Source organism: Lytechinus pictus, chromosome 17 (assembly GCF_037042905.1).
Source record: "Lytechinus pictus isolate F3 Inbred chromosome 17, Lp3.0, whole genome shotgun sequence".
Classification (NCBI taxonomy): Eukaryota; Metazoa; Echinodermata; class Echinoidea; order Temnopleuroida; family Toxopneustidae; genus Lytechinus; species Lytechinus pictus.
In genome coordinates, this window is record NC_087261.1 from 17,531,788 (window position 1) to 17,553,079 (window position 21,292).

The 21,292-nt window shown below is 36.8% G+C and overlaps 1 protein-coding gene across 1 annotated transcript; it reads left to right on the top strand.

Annotated features, from left to right (window-relative positions):
• Positions 1 to 745: 745 nt before the first annotated feature.
• Positions 746 to 15,723, top strand: LOC135157347 (plexin-B1-like). The gene is made up of 3 exons (XM_064112579.1): positions 746 to 820; positions 10,540 to 11,623; positions 15,511 to 15,723. The coding sequence occupies exons 2-3, from the start codon at positions 10,583 to 10,585 to the stop codon at positions 15,721 to 15,723; spliced, it is 1,254 nt and encodes a 417-aa protein (XP_063968649.1). The 5' UTR covers positions 746 to 820; positions 10,540 to 10,582.
• Positions 15,724 to 21,292: the final 5,569 nt, after the last annotated feature.

Consider the following 21,292-nt stretch of genomic DNA (forward strand, 5'->3'; position numbering starts at 1 on the left):
AAGGGTAGAGCCAAAGTATTGTTGCACATCTATTCAACGAATACTGATGACATGGATGATTAGATATCTTGTCGCCAGAGCTCTTATAAAAATCAACACTCAGAGATTGGAATAGCATGACAATTTCTTTACAACGTGTTCTTATAAAGCAGTGTCACATTATACCAGTCTATGTTCATCAGCCTGTGACATAACGGTACAAGAAAAAAGTCTGGAAAACATGAGCACGGTAGCGGATCAGGGCTGGGCGCAGGAGAAATATCTACCGCTATATGTTAAGAATTTCCCCATTAATCATTCACATTAATAAAGCAACATCTACGAAAACTTACGTCGGCGACTTTTCTATTTAAACATGTGTTATTTGCAACCTCTATATTTCAAAATTTTGGAACCGCAACTGTAAACGTGATAGTTTATACAATACCCGTATAGTATTATAGAGGCAATAACTATGGTGTTTCTTTTTTAGGCAGATCTACCTTTGAGCTCGTTCCACTGTGATCAAGGGGGTGAAATAGGTATGTGTTGTTTATTCATTGCTCTTTTTTTAAATACCAGGTGTCTTTCCATATTTTAAAGACATTGCAGGTGAAACATGTATTAAATACTATACTTTGTCTTGACCTGTCTAAACTATAAACAAAAAGAACGATGGTTGAAACACATAGACTGTACACACTCACATTTCGCTATAATGGTATGTTCTAAATGAGGAAGCAGTGTTCAGTTTAATCAAAGCTGAGATATACAATAACTACATTTTTAGTGGTCCTCGTGAATGTTCACTCTGTACTTTATTTTTTATCCAGTTGGGGTGGTAAGTCTTGATAAATAAATATAATTTCTTTCGCCAGCGCATATTTTTCATTTTTTTATAGAAAATTTATAACACATCATTTATCCTAGTAGTGATATGTTGGTTTACGTATAAAGCACGTCTACTTTTCAAGACAACTTTAGATCCTAAGAGAGAGTTGCACAAACGGAGAAAACAAAGAATGGAATTGACTAAAATGGAATCGACTTTTGTTTCCACAAAATGGCCGACGTAACATAGGTTTTGCTTTAGAGCTCCTATTTAATTTTAAAACCAATGATGTAGGTAATTTCATTGCTTGTACAGTTGTAAGAAAATATAACAGCCACAATTAAAGTATTTCCATCCTTTTTTTTTGCGGCTAAATAGTGTATTATGCCCGATCATATAATTTGCTATAGCTTGTAACCCGTGGACACTACTGTAATTATTTTAATTATTATTATTATTATCGTTATTTGGCATCACCTGTGCCTGGGAGACGAAAAGCGAACTGAATCACTATGACCCGCATGTCTCTCGTCCCGATATAACTGATTAGGGGAGTGCAGGCGAACCACTACACCGCGGTTTCCCCTTACTCTTGTACGAATAGTGCGGTGGGTTCTCGTGCAAAGGTGGTGACCCTCCTTTACACGGGGCCTCCATTTAAAGTCCCATCCGAGGGACGAAGTGTTTTCCACTGTAACACTGCACTTCCACTGCACTATAATAGACAATCGATTATTTCAAAGACTACACTTATTTTGACAACGCATTCGTTTGTGGCTTTAATGGTTTTACTATTTTGTCATTAGACTTTCTTCATTTTCTTCTTCGTCACCATGGTCACATGCCATTATATACTTCCGATTTCGATATATTTCTCATCCCCTTTACCAATCTTCCATGGTGTATTCTTAGCCCATCAGCCATGCCAGAGGGGTGTATACATTTGTGTTTATATTTGATTAAAAGTGCCTCTGTATAATTCAGTTCAATTCATTTCAATTCAATGTTTTATTCAATTCCAATAAAAATCAATACAGAGTATAGAATACAGTAATATCAAACACAATGTACATAATAAGGCAAGAAAATGTAAGGTACATGTAAAACAAGTATTAAACATATACAAATTACAGTGAAATATACAATATTGGAATCGGGTGGTCATAAAAACCTATCAAGGTTTGTCGAGAAATCACCCGTATATAAACAAAATAAGCCACATTAAAATGATAGATTTAGTAAAATGCTAATTTAACATTGAATTCAATAATTAAAATCATTTGATAATACATGTACAAGAAATAATAAAAACATATATAAGTTAAAACACGTTTAACCGGACAAACCCAACAAATAAATACACAAGGGCAGTAAAAAATCCTCGCTTTCACACATTATTGATTAAATATAGTTTCAATTTCCTGCTAAAAGCATTCGTAGAACTGACGAAGAGTGAAGCGCCAACGTGTAGCTCCTCAGATTTGTGCTCTTGTAATTGTGATGTTTATGATATGTTCCTGGTGATTATGAACGATATAGACTAAACAAGGTGATTTCCTACCACCTTAGGATGATATAGGACTGACTTCGAGCACCCTGATTTGTCTTTGATGAACATACTTTTAGTATACATTTCGAGTATACATATACTACAGGACATTACATGAAGCCATGATATATCACGGCACGTGAGGTATGTACCCATAGAAAATCACTCATCTATGAACTTGTACTCTGACCATCTAATTGTTTGAAATAATATGACTGACCACTGACAATGGATATGGCGAAAGCATGGGCTTTGGTGTTGATAGCGGTTCTTTGCAATGTGAACAGTTATGGAGAAGTGGCGCATTCCTTCACACATATATCGCATATACCTGAATTGATAAAGTTCCACAAATATTGTGGAATAAGGATGAGCTATTACCCCAACTCTCAAGCAACCTTTCATTCACAGCTACTTCAAGCTGGGGATGTTAACCCAAACCCAGGTCCGAATGAATTTCACGATCGCAATGAATCTGCGATTAGTCTTACACCAGTCCCGCAACACCATAATGATCGAATCGTTTATGACCTAGCATTCTTGCATAAGTGTAATCAAATACATCTGAACACAACCCAATGTCGGCTTTCATTAAACGTTTGGAGAAAAATAACAGATCTTGGGATTGCACGTAGGAGGAAAACAAGGAGAGGTAGACGTGGATGTGCGAAGATAAAGTCCACTTTTCCCTTACCTTTGGACTCTTCAGTTTCTCCTGTCTCTGGAAGTGAGGCTGCTCAACAGGATCTTCGTGAAAATTATGCTGTTTATGCAGCTAGAGAGTTCGAGTGTCCCGGATGCTCAAATGCCTTTAGAACTCAACAAAAATATGTTTTCTGTAGTTCCTGTAATCGCAGATGGCACCTTAAGTGCACAAATATACCCCTCTCGCACTATGGGACCCCCTTTCTAAATCACTGGTCCTGTATCACTTGCCGAGAACTCAAGGATTCTGATTTCACAAATCAAAATAATGACATGCATGAAACAAGCTACCCAATTACCTTAAATACCAAGGGTCTTAGGATAGGGCATCTTAATATTCATAGTTTGCTTGGTAAGATTGACCATTTAAAGGAGAAATTGAAAATGAAGCCTTTTGATATTCTGACTTTTTCTGAGACACTATTAGATGCTACGGTTTCTGATTCAGAACTACATCTTCAAGGTTTTACTGTAGAGAGACTTGACCGTAATCGTCACGGGGGTGGCGTTGCCCGCATACATTCGTAATTCCGACGCTTCGTAATTCCGAAGGTTCGGTTATTCCGAAGGTTCGTATTTCCGAAGGTTCGTAATTCCGAAGGTTCGTAATTCCGAAGGATCGTTAATACGAAAACGAAATAAGGTTCGTAATTCCGAAGATTCGTTAATCCGAAAACAAAATAAGGTTCGTTACGAAATTACGAACGTTCGGAACATCGAACCTTATTTTGTTTTCGGATTAAAAAGCACCTTCGGAACAACAAACCTTATTTCTTTTTCGGATTAACGAACCTTCGGAACAACGAATCTTATTTTGTTTTCGGATTATCGAACCTTCGGAATAACGAACCGTCGGAATAACGCCACAAATGTTCGGATTAACGAACCCTTTTTCGTTTTCAGATTAACGAACATCGAGGTATAGGCAATTTACGTGGTTCGGAATTACGAACCTTCGGAATTAAGAACCTTCGGAATTACGAACCTTCGGAAATACGAAGTGTCGCCGGCGTTGCCGTATATATATCTGAATCATTGGCTTATACACGTAGGTTGGACTTGGAGATGAATGGTTTATAATCACTCTGGATTGAACTCAAATTACCCCAATCCACAACCATTCTTGTTGGAACTTACTACCGTCCTCCTAGTTCAAATATGATATATCAAAAGCATATCGAAGAATCTGTAACTAAAGCAACCTCTAAAAGAAGAGAGGTCTACATACTCGGTGATCTCAATTATGACATGTACTGTAAATCTAGTTCTCGGTTTATTTGCCAACTTTGTAATACCAACAATTTGAAAGGCAGTTTATAATCACTCGCGTCGCGTTCTGGTTCGTAATCACTCGCGTTTTGGATTTTTGGCGATTTTTTTTATTTCGGTGCGATTTTTTTTTAACGGTGTCTTCCATGAAACAGACATGCAGGGAAATTTGAGTTTCGTTTTAAGCCGGCAATTAAGTGCCTTAAAATAAAATGTACTCGACTACTGTTTTAAGTACCAAGAATAGATAACAAGCTTGATCCGCCCCAGACAGCTGACAGCAGTCTGTTTTGAGGAGTTTTTTTCAAACATTTTCAATTTTTTTTTAAATTTCTCTGTATTTGTTCTTTTAAATTTCTCTGTATTTGTTTTTTTTAATTTCTCTGTATTTGTCCTTATTGTTCATCTCCCTTCTCACTTCTTCCTTTTCTCTTCTCAGTCTTCCCCTTATTTTATCTTCTCTTTCTCTTCTTCTACATCCTCCCCTCAATTTTCTCTTTTTAATTTTATTTTTACCCCCTTATGTCCTCCATCTTCTTTTTTCTTCTTCTACTTCTCCTCCTCCTTCTTGCTTTTCTTCTTCAGCACTTTTTTCCTCCCTGATTTTTACGTTAGTGTAGAATAATTCACAAAGAAAGGAAGAAGCAAATAAATAGTGATATTATGAAATTGTAGCACCTCACTATGCTTTATAAAGAATACCACAGACTTCAGGAAAATCCTCCAAAGGCAAAGCTAAATCGAGAGTAGCCTTTCCTCCTTTTTCTTCTTTATTCCTTTTCTCCTTTCTTTCTCCTTTTTTTCTTGCTTCCTTCTTTCTGTCTGTCTTTTTTCTTTCTTTCTCTTTTCTCCCTCTTTCCCTTCCTTTCTCCCCCCCCCCTCTCTCTTTTTTTAGGGGGAGCCCCCCCCCCCGCTTCCGCCGCCTATGGCTCTAAGATTTAAGATGTGGAATGTGATTATGTTAAAACAGTAGTCAAAATTTGCTTGTTATCTTAAAACAGTGGTCGAGAACGTTTTATTTAAGGCACTTACCAGCTTAAAATAAAACGAAACTCGAATTTCAATTTCATTTTATTTTTCCAGTACGTTTGTCTCATTGAAGACACCGTTAGAAAAAAAATCGCACCGAAAAAAAAAAAATCGCCAAAAATAAAAAACGCGTGTGATTACCAACCCGACGCGAGTGATTACGAACGCGAGTGAATATAATAAGCCATTTGAAACAGGTAGTCGAGCATGTCACCAGAGCTACAGAAAACAGCACTAGCCTAATTGATCTTGTTCTTACAAATACCCCAAACAATGTTAATGAAAGTCGTGTCCTGTCTGAGGGCCTCAGTGATCACAATCTAGTTTACATTGTACGAAAACTATTTAGACCAAGGTTAGATCATACGATTCTGACATTTCGTTCTTTTAAACGATTTGATAGTCAACGCTTAATACAACAAATTCAGAACTCTCATTTAGAAAGGCACCTAAATGTTCAGGGTTTAAATGAATCGTGGTGTTTCTGGAAGCAAGAATTTATGAAAATTTGTGATATTAATGCTCCCGTTATTACAAAGAGAGTTAGAGGTGTGAAAACACCTTGGGTGAATGATGAGTATGTTACTCTGTCCCATCAACGAGATAAATTGAAACGTAAAGCACAGCGTAGTGGCTTACCTGTACACTGGAACCATTATCGATCGTGTAGAAACTATGTCCATAACTATAAATATACTTTGAAGAAAGACTACTATGTAAGAAATATTCTGGAACATAAGAGTAACTCTGCTCAATTTTGGAAGATTTTGAAAGGCTTATCAGGAGGTAAAACCCATGTAACAACAAATATACTAAAAATTGATGGAGACCATGTTTGTGAACCAGTTCAGGTAGCAAATGAGTTAAACAGATTGTTCTGCTGTTTTGGGGTCTCGCAGACGTTTGACCATGCACAGCCAAGGAATGCTGTTATTGATTTATACATATCACATGTAAACATTAAGAATTCCTTTCATTTTGATGAGATAGATTCAGACAATGTACTAAGTATCTTACAAAAACTCGATGTAAAGAAGGCAATTGGTATAGATGGTGTAAATGTTAGGCTCTTAATGATAGCGACACCGGTCATCTATGATCACTTGGCCCGATTGTTCAACATCTCCTTAGAAACAGGACACGTACCCGCTGAATGGAAGGAAGCCAAAGCGACTCCAATACACAAAGGTGGTGACAGACATGACCCACACAACTATAGACCAGTATCTGTCCTACCAATACTCATGAAAGTATTTGAAAGATTAATCCATAATCAACTACATGATTACCTGAATGAGAACAATATTTTGGTCAAAGAGCAATCTGGCTTCCGCAAGCACCATTCAACGAATATTGTCCTGACCTATGTCTCAAATCTCCTTCATCGGGAAATGGATCGTGGTAAATTACCGGGTGTCGTATTCTTGGACCTTAAGAAGACCTTCGACTCTGTCGATCATTGTCTATTACTGCAAAAGCTTGACAAATATGGTATCAGGGGAAGGGAGTTAAATTGTTTCGAATCTTATCTTAAGGGACGGACACAAAGGACATGTGTTAGTGGCAAACTGCCTGAAACTTCATAAGTACGCAAGGGTGTGCCTGAAGGTTCAATACTTGGACCACTCCTTTTCTCTATAATGGTAAATTACTTAGCTAAAGTTGTAAGGAAATGTGAAATTCTACTCTATGCGGATGATACTGCCCTAGTGTGTAGTGGAAAGACTGCCCAAGAAATCGAACGTGTACTTAATTCCGATCTAAAAAATGTACAAGAGTGGCTTACAGATAATCGATTGATGCTCAACTTAAAGAAAACGCAATACATGATATTTGGGACCCCCAAAAGACTTCGTGATTCTATTGTCAAACTTGTCATAGGAAATGATGTTTTAGATATAGTGTCTTCATACAAGTACTTGGGTGTGTGGTTAGATAAAAACCTAATCTGGCACAAACAAGTTGAAGAAACCAGGAAAAAGATCGCTTCCAGATTGGCACGTTTGGGTCGACTTCGTAAGTACATGACAATTTCAAGCTCAAAATTACTGGCGAATTCTTTGATCTTACCTTGCTTGGACTATTGTAGTCTCGCTTGGGTAAATTGCTCCCAAAACCTGAAGGATATTTTGATAAAGCAACACAAGAAAGCTGCTCGTCTTGTACTGCAAACTGACCATAATGTGCCAACTGTTGAAGTTTTTCGAAAACTGAACTGGATGCCTATAGAAGAGAGGTGGCGCTTCCATACCTGTAGAATGGTGTTCAACTCACTACTGGCTGAGGCACCAACTTATATGTCAGAAATGTTTTCCCGATCGAGTAATGTCCACTCACATAATACAAGAAATGCTACTAATTGTGGTATTCTGGTTCCACAGGCACGTACCCAAGCCGGTAAGAAAGCCTTTTCTCACCATGGGGCGTGCCTGTGGAACCAACTCCCCAATGATGTAAGAAATTCGACGTCAATAAATTCATTCACAACATCGTATTGGAGATACAGGCTTAATCAAATTTGAACATGATACGTATATGCTATTGTCTTGTGTTCCAAGTGAAGACTATTTATTGAGCCATGCTAGTAACTCGGGCTCTTAGTAACTGATGATACATGTTCTTCTTATCTCCACGTACCTTTTTTTCTCTATTGTATTTTTCTCACTCTCCTTATATTCTTTCTATGTCACTTCTCTATCTTTCTCGTTATACCTTCTGTCCAATCTTCTACTTTGATCATCTTTCACACTGCAAAAAAAAAAAAAAATTCATGCCTTTCCTTCCGTATAAATGCAATTACGATGGATGGAATATAAATTAGGTAATTATAACAATTAACTACAAATTGTATACAATCACACCTATCCTATTCTAATTTATATCATTCATTAATATTATTTCTGAAATCAGCTTATTGTAATATAATCAGTTATATGACTAGTTTAGACCGGATTTGCTCCTACCAAATGTCTTTTATTTTCTTATACTTTATTTTGTTGCTAGCCTAAAATTAACTGTTTTGTTTCAAATATTTTCGTTGACCATAACTTAACAAAAATGAACATTTATTGTAGTCATGAATTATGTTGTAAATTTTTGTTTTCTATTATTACGCGTTGACAATTAGCATGCAATATTATATCATTTTGTACTGATCTTTCATATCACCTACGGATGTTTTTCATGTATATTTATGTATATGTATTTTATGTTATGCAGGGCCTCCTAGTATAACAGTATTGTAATTATTGATGGGGCTACCCTGTTAAAATAAAGACGAAATAAATAAATAAAATAAATAAATAAACTGATTGATCTTAGACACCGTGTCTAAACGAAAATAATACATAATTTTTATTTGCAGTCCATAAGTGATATTTATTTTTGTTTCTTGTATTATAATCATGAATATATACATTTAAATCAAGCATTGACGATATTGAATTATGGAGTATATTTTGTTTCTGTTTAAAAAGTAATATTGCACAGAAGTAGGAGTTGAGTTGATAGATATTCAGAACATTGAATTTCATGCAAAGTTCTTTAGTGTGGGCCAATCTGTGAGAAAATGAACATATTCGGATAACTCTTTTTGTAAAATAAACAATCTTTCTAGTTTTGAAGGATATGTATTTGCCCACACTACGTTACAATAAGACAAGTATGGCAAGATTAAGGTATTATACAAAGTTAAAAGAATGTGTTGAGGCAAGAAATCGCTAAGTTTGCGGATGATACCGATATTCTTAGATATTTTATTTGTCACGTCCATTATATGATTATTCCATGAAAGTCTTTCGTCAATTAAAACGCCTAAAAACCTTGAGTTACTTACACGTTTGATAACTTGATAATTCATTTTAATATCTAATACTTCAATATCATTTATTCTATTATGTCCATGAAATAATATATAGTTCAATTTGTCCATATTCAGAGAGACTTTGTTATAATAAAACCATGCGGCTACATGAGGTAATTCTTGATTTAAGACATTATTCAAAGATTGTAGTGTATTATCCGAAACTAAAATATTGGTATCATGCGCAAAAATTCAATTTGTCAGAACATTTTAAGGTAAATCGTTAAAAAATATTAAAAATAAGAGCGGTCCGAGGATAGATCCTTGGGGCACACCACATAAAACATTTAAGGGTTCAGATAAAACATTTTTATAAGACACATATTGCACACGATTTAATAAATAGTTCTGAAACCAACATAATACATGACCCCTAATTCCATAAAACTGTAATTTGTGTAAAAGTATGTTATAGTCAATGCAATCAAAAGCCTTGCTAAGGTCTTAAAATGTTCCTATAGTGTGCAATTTCTTATTTAGTGAAGTGATAATATAATCATGTATGTTAATTAGTGCCATTTCAGTGGAAACATTTTTTTAAATCCATATTGCACGTCATTTAAAAGAGAGTTAGAGTTAAGAAAATTATATAATCGATTATAAACAATTCTTTCTAAAATCTTTGAAAATACGGTGGTAGTGAAATGGGACGATAATTAGAGACATCATGTAAATCACCTTTTTTATGTACAGGAATAACTTTTAGTGATAATTTAAAATTATGACATATTGGATCCAAAATGAATATAATCACTTTCTTGATTACAACTGGACTTAAATCATCGATACCACAACTACTGCTGCATTTTATATTTTTAACAATCTCAACTACTTCATTTTGAGTCACTTTGTGATGCCCTAAATGTATTTTTCGCCAAGGCAAAACGATCGATACAATGTAAGATTCTAGGTGACACTTTTATTAATAATGCTCGCAAATTTTCAGATTCTAAAACATGTCAACGTTAAACAAGTTTCGGAGATATTATGAAATAGTATAGTTGTCTTAAACTTATGCGCATTGTTTAGTCTCAGATGTAAAAAAAAAGAATAAAAAAGGACGTATGAGAACAAACGTGGTTCAATGTGTGTTGGCTCAGTTGGTAGATCGTCCGTCTCGCAACCGGGAGGTTGCGTCAGACCGAAAGGCACTGAAAGATGGGAGTTGCTGCTACCATGTTTGGCGTTCAACGTTTAAAGGGATGGAGCCTCGTCGATCTGGCGCTATTTCGAACAATAAAATATGGATTTTCATCATCATTTTTTTTTTTTTTCACAAAATTTTATTTCACTTACCTTTGGTTTTTTATGCAGGTTGTGAATTTACAAAGAAGCCTGGATGCTGGACAAATAGGTAATGGCGCGGAATATGAAGAGAGCATATGTGCTCTATCTAGGTCTCATAATATTTTACTCCAAATCAATCCAATCAGCTCCCCTCTCCTCCTACTTGGTATCTTCATTTACACCCCTCGATCTTGACTCCAACCTAAGGTTCAACAACATCGCCCTCAACAACGTTACTGGAGATATCTACATAGGAGCACGAGAGAGACTCTACCAACTCGATTCCAACCTGAACCTCAAGGAGACTGTTGATGCGGGAAGGTGTCCTCTACGAAATGAAAATCAATATGTCAATGATAACAAACTCCTAATTGTTGTGATTACGCCGGAGTACTATATGCTGATTACTTGTGGAGGTTGTCAAGCCGCCCATAATTGCCAGACAAGAAATTTGACCGATATATCACTCGGCGTGATGAATTTATCCAATACCGGTCTCCTTGTGGAAGGAGGAGACTTACATACCGTTGGAGTAGTTGCTCTTGGTGCAGAATATGAAAGTAGAGGAATAGATAAACTTAATGAATCATTTTACTTATTTACTGGAACCAGTGGGAGTGGCGGGGCTGAATCCTTATTTATTTCAAAGTGGAATCTTCCAGAACTCCAATTCGAACAAGCAATATCTTCAGGATATGTCAATTTTCATGAGGCATATACGTTCAAACATCTTATTTCTTACAAGGATTATATTTACTACTTCGTATCAAGAGGTGTAGACACTTATTTAGGACGCATTTGTCGTAATTCACCAGACAGAGACTTCGAATCGTACACGGAGTTAGAGCTGCAATGCGCACATGGTGGGTCTCAGAATGTTATCCAGTCTGCTTACATTGGCCCATCAGGATCCCAGTTGGCTGAATCGATGAATATCAGTACAGCGGATGACCTAGTGTACGCAGTATTCTCATCTGTTTCTTCGTCTTCTCTTTGTGTGTATACGATGATCGATGTCCAGCAGAGGTTCGAAGATGCTATTTTAGGGTGTATTTTAGGAACGGGCACCGGCACGGAGAACATGTTCCTGGAGGGTAGTATATGTGCAGAGGTAAGTTGTTTTAATTCGATAACCATTAATGATTACTCTTTTTAGGGGGAAATTTATCTATTTATATAGTCAAATTAAAATAGTATTCAAATCAGCACAGTTTTGTCAAGGTTTTCCTTCTCGCGATTATAGCAGACTGGTAGGTTTGCTTTGCCCCCACATGCATCCCTACAACGATTTGTTAATGAATAAAACCACAACCAAGCATTCGTGCACTCGGTTTGCTTGCACTCTAACCTTAACAAAAATGAATGGTTTGAAAAAAATCGTCTAGAAGTTATCTAAAAAAAATTCATTGCAACATTGAAATCTGACGAGATTCTGTAAACTTGTGTCAGAGAATGAGAACATGCATAAGAATCCCATTTCAAAGATTAACCCTCCAATTCAAGATGAATGTAGCTCAATTCCTACGAGACCTGAGGTGTCAAAATTTGACTTGTTGGTTTTATAACTCTGTGTACGTGAAATGATAAACCCTGCGATGACCCAAGGGAATGTGGCTAGCCCAGTGCAAACAAAACAGGGGAGAAAAGGAAAACAGGGGAAAGGGAAATAGGAGATGAACGGATATACAAGTACAACAGATAAAAATATCCCCCAAATAATGATAAATAGCCACCTTTCGCAAACCTCTACAACGCGACATTAGAGCCCGGTAACACAAAAGTTAACGATTAATCATAGACTCGCTTTTGAAGATTGATCGTACATTATAGTCAATACAATCGAACGTAGAAAACTGTTCTACAATCATTGCTAAGCTTTGTGTTACATGCATGCCCTATAGATCTTGCTTTTCGTGTGCAAAATTCTTTCATACGATACCAGCATGTCATGCCATGCCATTTGCCTGCCTGAGCTCGCGGCGGGACTGTACTATCATGACTATCATGACTCCAGCTGGCTGGAGACATGCGAAATGTAGATTGTGACATGGATAAGAAGGTGGTTTTTCAAACAAATCGAGTACATATTGAGTGAGGAAAAATTTACTGAATTCAGACTGGGATGTAAATCATTATAGTCCGTCGAATCGATGTTGCATCTAATGTGGATTATTGGTGGATCACTGGCAATTGATTCCATGGGTCAGATCACCTCTCCAGCTGAACCATTTCGCATGCGCTGATATGTACACAGCATTATGCAATAGGCTTATTCGTCTGAAACTCACCCAACTTTGCGTTTTTCCCCTTTCCCTGCTCCTCATACACACACGATATGCCCCTACCATGTAATGGGCGGCCTCTCGAGCTCTGGGAGGAACTACATGTGGCTCTGGAAAGTCGTCCTAAATCGGATATGTCGCTGTTACCATAGTATTTTGCACACGAACTGCAGATTGATGTTTCCGTTGCAGATGCGAAAGCTAAACAAAATCCTCATGTCACATAATTTAAATTGCAGGACAGCCTTTTACGACGGGCCCAAAAGTCTCTTCCAAAATCAACCACCGTCGTAAATAAGCGTTCGCGTTCTCTAACGAAAGGTCGGGAATATAGTGCAAGGGACGCGCCGTGACGAATTGACATGCATCCCCGCCTCCCACATTAACACAGACACACACGCCCGCGCCAGAAATGAGGGAAAATGTGACAAAAGGCCCTGACAGTAAACAGCAGCTCTCAAAAGTTGTTGCCCCGCTCCATGTAGGATCCATCATGCTCACCCCCCGGCCCCCGAGCATCAGAAAGCATAAAGGATTGTATAAATAAAATAGACGGAAAAGAGAAATAAGTGAAAAGAAGGGGGACAACTAGAAAAGAAAATAAGAGATGGAAGAGACCACGATATATAGAAAGCCTGAGAAGGGAAAATGTCAGATGTTTTTTGTTTTATTTTTTCAAACAAAATTTCACGTTGGTCTTTATTCAAATTAGCCGGGGCCTTAAGTAAAGACAAAATTTCGAACCAGGTAGGAGATAGTCTGCAAAATGATTGCAATAGCTTTTGCAATTCGATCCGGAGCTCTGGCTCGGCAAAGAATAAAGTTTGAACAATCAAATGTATCAGTTTTTGTCTCGCCTGCGTAGCGGAGCGAGACATAGGTATCACTATTTCCGGCGTCGTCGGCGGCGTCGTCGTAGTCAACAATTGTGTTGTACACCCAATAACTTTCTATAGCTTCGAGGTGGGATCACCAAATTCATACCAGAGGTTCATCTCCTTAAGGCACAGGTAAGTTCGAATATGAGTCGAATTTGAATAAGGTCAAAGGTCAATGAACTTTCCATGACTGGCACTTTGCTATGTTGTACACATAATAATTTTCTATAGCTTCGAGGTGGGATCACCAAATTCATACCAGAGGTCCATCTCCTGAAGGCACAGGTCAAGTTCGAATATGAGTCGAATTTGATTAAGGTCAAAGGTCAAAGGTCAATGAACTTTCCATGACTGGCACTGTGCTATGAGGTGGGATCACCAAATTCATACCAGAGGTCCATCTCCTAAAGGCACAGATCAAGTTCGAATATGAGTTGAATTTGAATAAGGTCAAAGGTCAATGAACTTTCCATGACTGGCACTGTGCTGTGTTGTACACACAATAACTTTCTATAGCTTCGAGGTGAGATTGCCAAATTCATACAAGAGGTCCATCTCTTGAAGGTGCAGGTCAAGTTCGAATGTGGGTTGAATTTGATTAAGGCCAAAGGTCAATGAACTTTCCATGACTGGTACTGAGCTGTGTTGTACACAAAATAACTTTCTATAGCTTCAAGGTGGGATCGCCAAACTCGTAACAGAGGTCCATCTCTTGAAGGTGTAGGTCAGGTTCGAATGAGAGTTGAATTTGATTAAGGTCAAAGGTCAATTAACTTTCACACTACTTTGTTCCTCTAATGACATTAACTTTATAATTTTATACTTTTTAACACTAACATTTTACTTCAGAACTCAGTACTCTCTATACCTGAACCAGATTTTGTATTTTACATGTTTATTCCTTAAAACTGTTGTTGTTATTTATTTAATGAGCTATAGTTCTTGGCACCATTTATAATGTTCACACAAATTTGCCAATGGTACAATAGAAAAGCTGTCAAAGTTTCTTAAATGTTACCCTTCACATTTGCTGTATGTCCATGTTCTGGTAATACTGTAGACTGTACAAAACAAATTGAGAAAAGTTATGCTCCTACCATCATCCAACATACTGCTAAAGATTGGCATTTCATTGCACCTTAATAATTAATTTAATTTTACAATTTTACTCACATTATTATCAATTACATTCTTTTTCACTAACATTCATTTCCTTACTTGCATGGAAATAATTATAGCTTCATAGTATTAACAGCATTCTTAGTGTTATCTGATTTTCTAGGGATAAAGTAGGCCTATACCATTAATGCATATATTTTAACTGTCAGAACCACAATTCACCCCCAAAACTGCTGACAGCCTCAGAAGTTATTTAGCATAGTTTTGACATGCAGTCTCTTCATGACTGCAATATGCAGGCGAGACAACGCTTGGCGTTTGCCTTGTTTTAACATTACTTTGTGAGGTATAAAGGTACGTCATCGCAGAGAATTGTCTCTTTTGATGGCGGGGGGGGGGGGCGCAACAATATAAGTCTCCCTCCCCCATGAACAATGGACAATCCTCCGCGTTAACACTCATGTTTAAAATATACATTTCACTGATAAAGCAATGCCAACAATAGTAAAATTTGAAAAGTGTCTTTCCATGCCCCCAAAAGAACGCAAGTAGTCGTGCATTCTTCCTCCCTTGATCCTGACAAAAGATTAATTTTTGTTTTCTACCTACACGTCAACACGACATAAATCGATTTTGCTGAATATATTCACTATCATAGTCTAAATTGTCTTTTCCTGCCCACCAAACGCATTAAATGAATTTCCACTTTTACCTGACAGTATCCTGCCACACCCCCGGATTGGTACCAGTGTAGAGGTATATTTCAAGATGGCTACATATTGTATAGGTATGTCAGTGCAACGAATCCCCTCTCTGCCTCACACATCATCATCATCCCTGATGTGATTTCAACCTCCATTGTGACCACCATAGAAAGACATCACACAATGGCATTCATAGGAGATACAGAAGGAAGCCTACATAAGGTATGAACATGCACCAGGACTACCTTCCCGCCCCCTTCCACACTCATCCAAACATTTTACACCCACACACCAACCTGCGCATCCATAAAGCCAAAATGTTTGATTAATTTTAGGACAAGTCTGATGAACATTTTAGGGAATGAAATATTGTACATGCAAAATGATCATACTCTCTATTGCGACTTTTTTTACAGAAGAAAACTGCAGAAAGGTTTTGTCCGTGGGGGGGGGGGGGGCAGTCAAATGTATTCCTGTACACACGCGTGGCCAAATTATTTCCAAACACCCCCTAGACTAGTTTTTCTCTGTGTGCACAGTTTTTCGCGGGCTTTATTTACACAATTTGGCCCCTAAACAAGTTGTCGCCAGAATATGACCCAGGGGAAAAAGCTTGGGGGAAAAAACATACCCTAAACACGTTTGGCTAGTCTTATACAAAAAAAGCTTCGGAAAAAAAACATATCCTAAATACATTTAACCATGTGATTGACCATTGACCAGTTTTTCAAAACAACCTCTTTTTTTATAGAAAATCTGTGTTTTTGATACCCTTAAAGAGTGCACGCGCAGCCCGTGTCCAAAACTAAAAAAAACACCCCTTTAACCCCCCTCAGGGGGGGGGGGGGAAGGGGTTGTTTGAAGAAATATCCTCAAGTTTATATACAATGATGGATATGCGTGGTTACACAAATTGTTTATTCATGAGTACAAGTTATTTGGTAGCGGAGTTTTATTTCGTTTGTTTTAAGTGTAAAGTCAGGCAGCATATGTCATGGTTTACCAGCTACTTCGACAAATTGGCAAAGTATGATTTTCACTTTAATGTGATTGGTTATATCACAAGGAACAAGTTTCAACTTGGTGACAAATTTGTAATGGTCATCTTGATTATGTAAGGGGTCAAAATTGGGTCAATAGGGGTCAATTTTTCAAATTGTCCTAATTCTGTCGAGTGACACATCAAGTTGTTTGTCTTTTTATACTGAACAAGAAAGTGTGCAAAACCATATACTCATGACCTCCCGTTAAAAAGCTATGACCGGAAATGTCAAAAGGTCAACAAACTTTCGGTAAATGGTAAATTACACTGAAGGTGTTAGGAAAGCTCATATTTCGTGTTTTTATGCATGTGTGTAGTTTTTATTTTCGATTTTGATAACTCTTCGTCAGGAGTACTTATCCAGAAGATATAAAGGGTCAAGACTAGGTCAGGGAAAGGTCAAAAGGTCAACAAACTTTCATTGTTAGCCAAAAGTCTCTGAGAAGACATTATATTTAAAGGAGCCAAATGTGGGCGCGTCGTGGTCTAGTAGTTTTGGCTCTCGCCTTTCAGACAGAGGGTCGTGGGTTTGAATCCTAGCCATGGCGTGTTTTCCTTCTGCAATAAATGTATGCACACTGTGCTGCACTCGACCCAGGTGATGTGAATGGGTTCCCGGCAGGATTCATTCCTTGAATGCTTGAGCACCTACGCAGTCCAGCTAAAGCCGGGCTAATAATAGCAGGGCCGGCTGGGCGAACAGTTTTCGGAACTGAAGTGGCTACCCTGGGTAAACAAACCGCTATTATTATTATTATAAAAAACACTAAAGGCGGTAAGAATCTTATAAGTCTTATTTTTGTGGGTTCTTTATTTTGAAAAGTCTCTATTTAAGAAGACATGATATATATATAGGAGTCAAGTTGGGCTCCAATTGCTCCTTAATTAATTATAATGTTTGACAGTTATTATTTCTGACAAAGAGGTATCGTGCAGGCATGCTCATTGTAGTCATGGGTGTTCATTATGCTGATGTGATATATTTGTTAATGAATCTAGTTTAAATTTAATATATTCTTCGGTTATCCTTCCACACTTTGATTATGCTGATATTGTTTGGCAATCTGCATCTAAAAAGTATTTGGATTTATTGCAAAAGCTACAAAATCGTGCAGGAAGAATTATTCTAAAAATCGATCCATATTTGCATACTTCATCCTCAAACATCCATGATATCTTGAAATGGAAGACTTTAAATACCCGGCAAAAGGAACATATGTACGTAATGATGTTTAAAGTTTTGAATAATTTTGCACCTGATTATATGAAAACACAATTTTCTCGTAAATCATACCCTTACTCTCTGCGTACTGAAAATAATCTCAGTCTCCCAAAACCAAATTCAAACAGCTGTAAACGGACATTTTTGTATAGGGGGGCTACACTTTATAACAAATTACCAATTAATGTATCGTCTAGTTCAACGATTCAGTCCTTTAAATCAAATCTTCAATTGTATCTCGGTTTTCCATAATCATTTTGCCTGTTGTTGCTGTTTTTTGTTGTTGTTGTTGTTGTTGTTGTTGAAGTTTTGTGTATATTTTTGTATCTTTGCTTTATATGCATGTATTTATGTTTTAAAGGACCCCATGGAAGAACAGCGGTATTAGATTAATACCGCTGAAATGGGCCATCCTCCATATGATCTGTATGTTATTTTAAATTGAGCATGTATATATTTTATCTTTTTATATGGAAATAAATACAAACAAACAAACAATTCTGACCATTACTCGATCTCTTGAGCCAAGAAGGACTACACAATTTTGGTGCTATTCTGTTCTGAGCTTATTATTGGGGCCCTTTTACATTTTGTAAAGTGAAATTTAAGGATGTCGTGCATCCTTTGGTCAATTATAATTTTCAGTAAGAAAATGCGAGTTTTCACAATATCTGGTGGCAGCTGTCCCCCGACTGGCTGCGGTGCGGTTTACTTCAATTACATATGACATTATTCTTTCTGGCAACATCCAGGCAGTTCAGCAAGTAGGAAAAAACCAAGAACGACAAAAAATATACATCTACGCACATCACTATCGTGAGAACTGGTAGTTTAGTTTCACGTTGTATGCTCTGGAAAAAAACACGCTTGATCAAATAGTACAAACCGCGTTAATGACATCACATAATCAGAAATGTGTAGTTCTTATTGGCTCCAGATATCGAGTAATTTTCAGAATATATCATATCAGCATGATGGACACCCATGACTGACTACAATGAGCATGCCTGCACGATGTAATTGCCTCTTTGTCGGAAATTATACAACCGTCACACATTAGAATTAATTAAGGAGCAATTGGAGCCCAACTTATCATATTGTAGTGACCAAAAATAATTTCTTAATTTTTCTGTTTGATTTTCTATTTTTTACCACCATACGACCAATTCGGGCGTGGTAAAATTTCATCACAGACCGCGAAACCTAATCGTTTTGGGGTCGCGTGGGTCTAGTGTCATCCCACTGAGGAAAAATAGTCCTCCCTTTATCATTTTTTAATTACTATACAATTGTTGGACATACATGTGCATGCATGAATACACATGTACACACACACACACACATATATATATTGTTACGATACTGCAACAAATAACAATTAAATAATTTGAAATTAGATTTTTCCCTTTTTATTACAGGAAATAATTAACCATATTATACAAAACATAAATAAATATTGATCTTACATCTCTTGAGGTGACAGATGTGCAATATATCCGAAATGAAATCCTATATATCCAAATAAAATTTCTAGTTGGTTGGCGAAGATACTGTAACTTAAAGTTCACAATGATGGCGACGATGAAACAGATGTTGAAGCACGATGAATAATAAGAGTCACTGTAACGAGTTGAAATGTCTGTGAAGACGGTGTTGATGATTAACAGTCAATTTCAGCAATTCGTGGGTTGAAAAGTGTTCATTAAGACAGGTTGATGATCTCGATAAGAACTGATAATTCCTCTATCAAAATAACTGCAAACAGTTCATTAATGGCGTGCAAATAATTCCACAGAAGATAAATATTCCAAGTGGAAATAAACTCTGCTCTGACATAAAGTCTGGCGTGAAACTCTGAGTTCTGATCTGATCTGATATTATGATCCTTGAAGAAAATGCCACCTTATATATATATATATACACATTTCAATTATTCCAGAAACCTCTAGTATTCACTATTCTAGAGGCTTCTAGTATTGTTATGTCTGCAAAAAGAACATTCTGCCCATTTCTAGAGCAGTCTAAATTCTAAAACATTCTTGAATGACCTCAGTGAAATTAACAATGTCAACAAAATAGCTAAGCCTATTGTTCATTTCCACTACCAATACAAGTCTATTGTAAAGCAATCTCTATTGTTTAGCAGTCTGAATTGTCTCTCTTGGGACATTTCAGGGATAGCAAAGATTATTCAAAGATTAGTGTCCAACAAAGCTGTTCTGTGGAACATTCTTGATCATTCTATGCTATAAATATCCTTAAAGAGGAAATAACTAAATAAATGAATGTAATTGCTTTTATAATTATTCTTATATATAACAATTATATATATATATATATATATATGCATATATATATATATATATATATATATATATATATATATATATATATAGGGAAAAATACTTTCTTTTACAGGAGCCATTTTTCTCAATGGTCACAAATTTATGGGAGCCATTTTTCAATTTCCAAGAGCCATTTTTTAATTTGCAAGAGCTATTTTCAAAATAAAAAAGGAAACATATCATTTGTAATTATTATCATTTTAGACATGTTAAATTGAAGTATTGTTTGTTGTATTTTAATGTGCCATCCGTACTATTTCGTTATTTTTTTTTACCAACAATAGTAATCGCTGATGTGGTTTACGGTACACCATGTGAAGTGTTATAGAAACAGTGGATAGAAAAAGAGAAGAAATGGATAGGCGAGAAAGTGGAGATTTGAGAGTAGAGTATTCTTTCTTGAAAGTAGTCCTGAAAAGGACTGTAAACCAGGAAAGATTGATGAGTTGAGAACAGCTTGAGTAGTAGAGCTAGTGAGGAGATTCTGGCTTGAGTCGGCGAGTAGAGATGATGAGTAGTAGAGAGACTCGACGTTTCGGGCAGGTTGACTGTCCGTCTTCAGGACGGACAGTCAAATGTCCGGGGGGTAGATGTCCGGGGGTAGATGTCCAGGGGTAGATGTCCTAGGGGGTACTTGTCCTAGTAGTAGGGTGGCTTAGGGTCAATTTTTTGGATTACCGTTACAGAGCGGATAAAAGCACCATTTTTGGCACAGACCTTCCTTATGGACTAACTTTTGATTTTAGAAGGGGAGCCACCCAAACCGGGTTCGTCTTCGACCGTTGCCATGGCAACGGATTAATTTATCAAAAATAACATATATACCCCTGTAAATGGTAAATAAACATGGTATAAATCATTAAATTGATCAAATTCAAGCTTCCAATTAATTACAAATGAAATTTACAAATATTTGAGGTCATCAAAACAGTTCCAATTACCCCGTTGCCATGGCAACCACTCATTATTCACCTAGAAAAGACAAAATTTTTATAATAAAATTGTAGATTTTGACTTTTCTTTCATTTACCCTAACTTATGGTGCTTAACATATATAGCAGTGCTCATTTTTATGTATATATATCATCTTAGGCCATTGCCATAGCAACCAAATATCACCTAATTTGCTTTAAAATAACATGATGAAAGAATATGATGACGTAAAATACAAACAAAAATTACCTCATC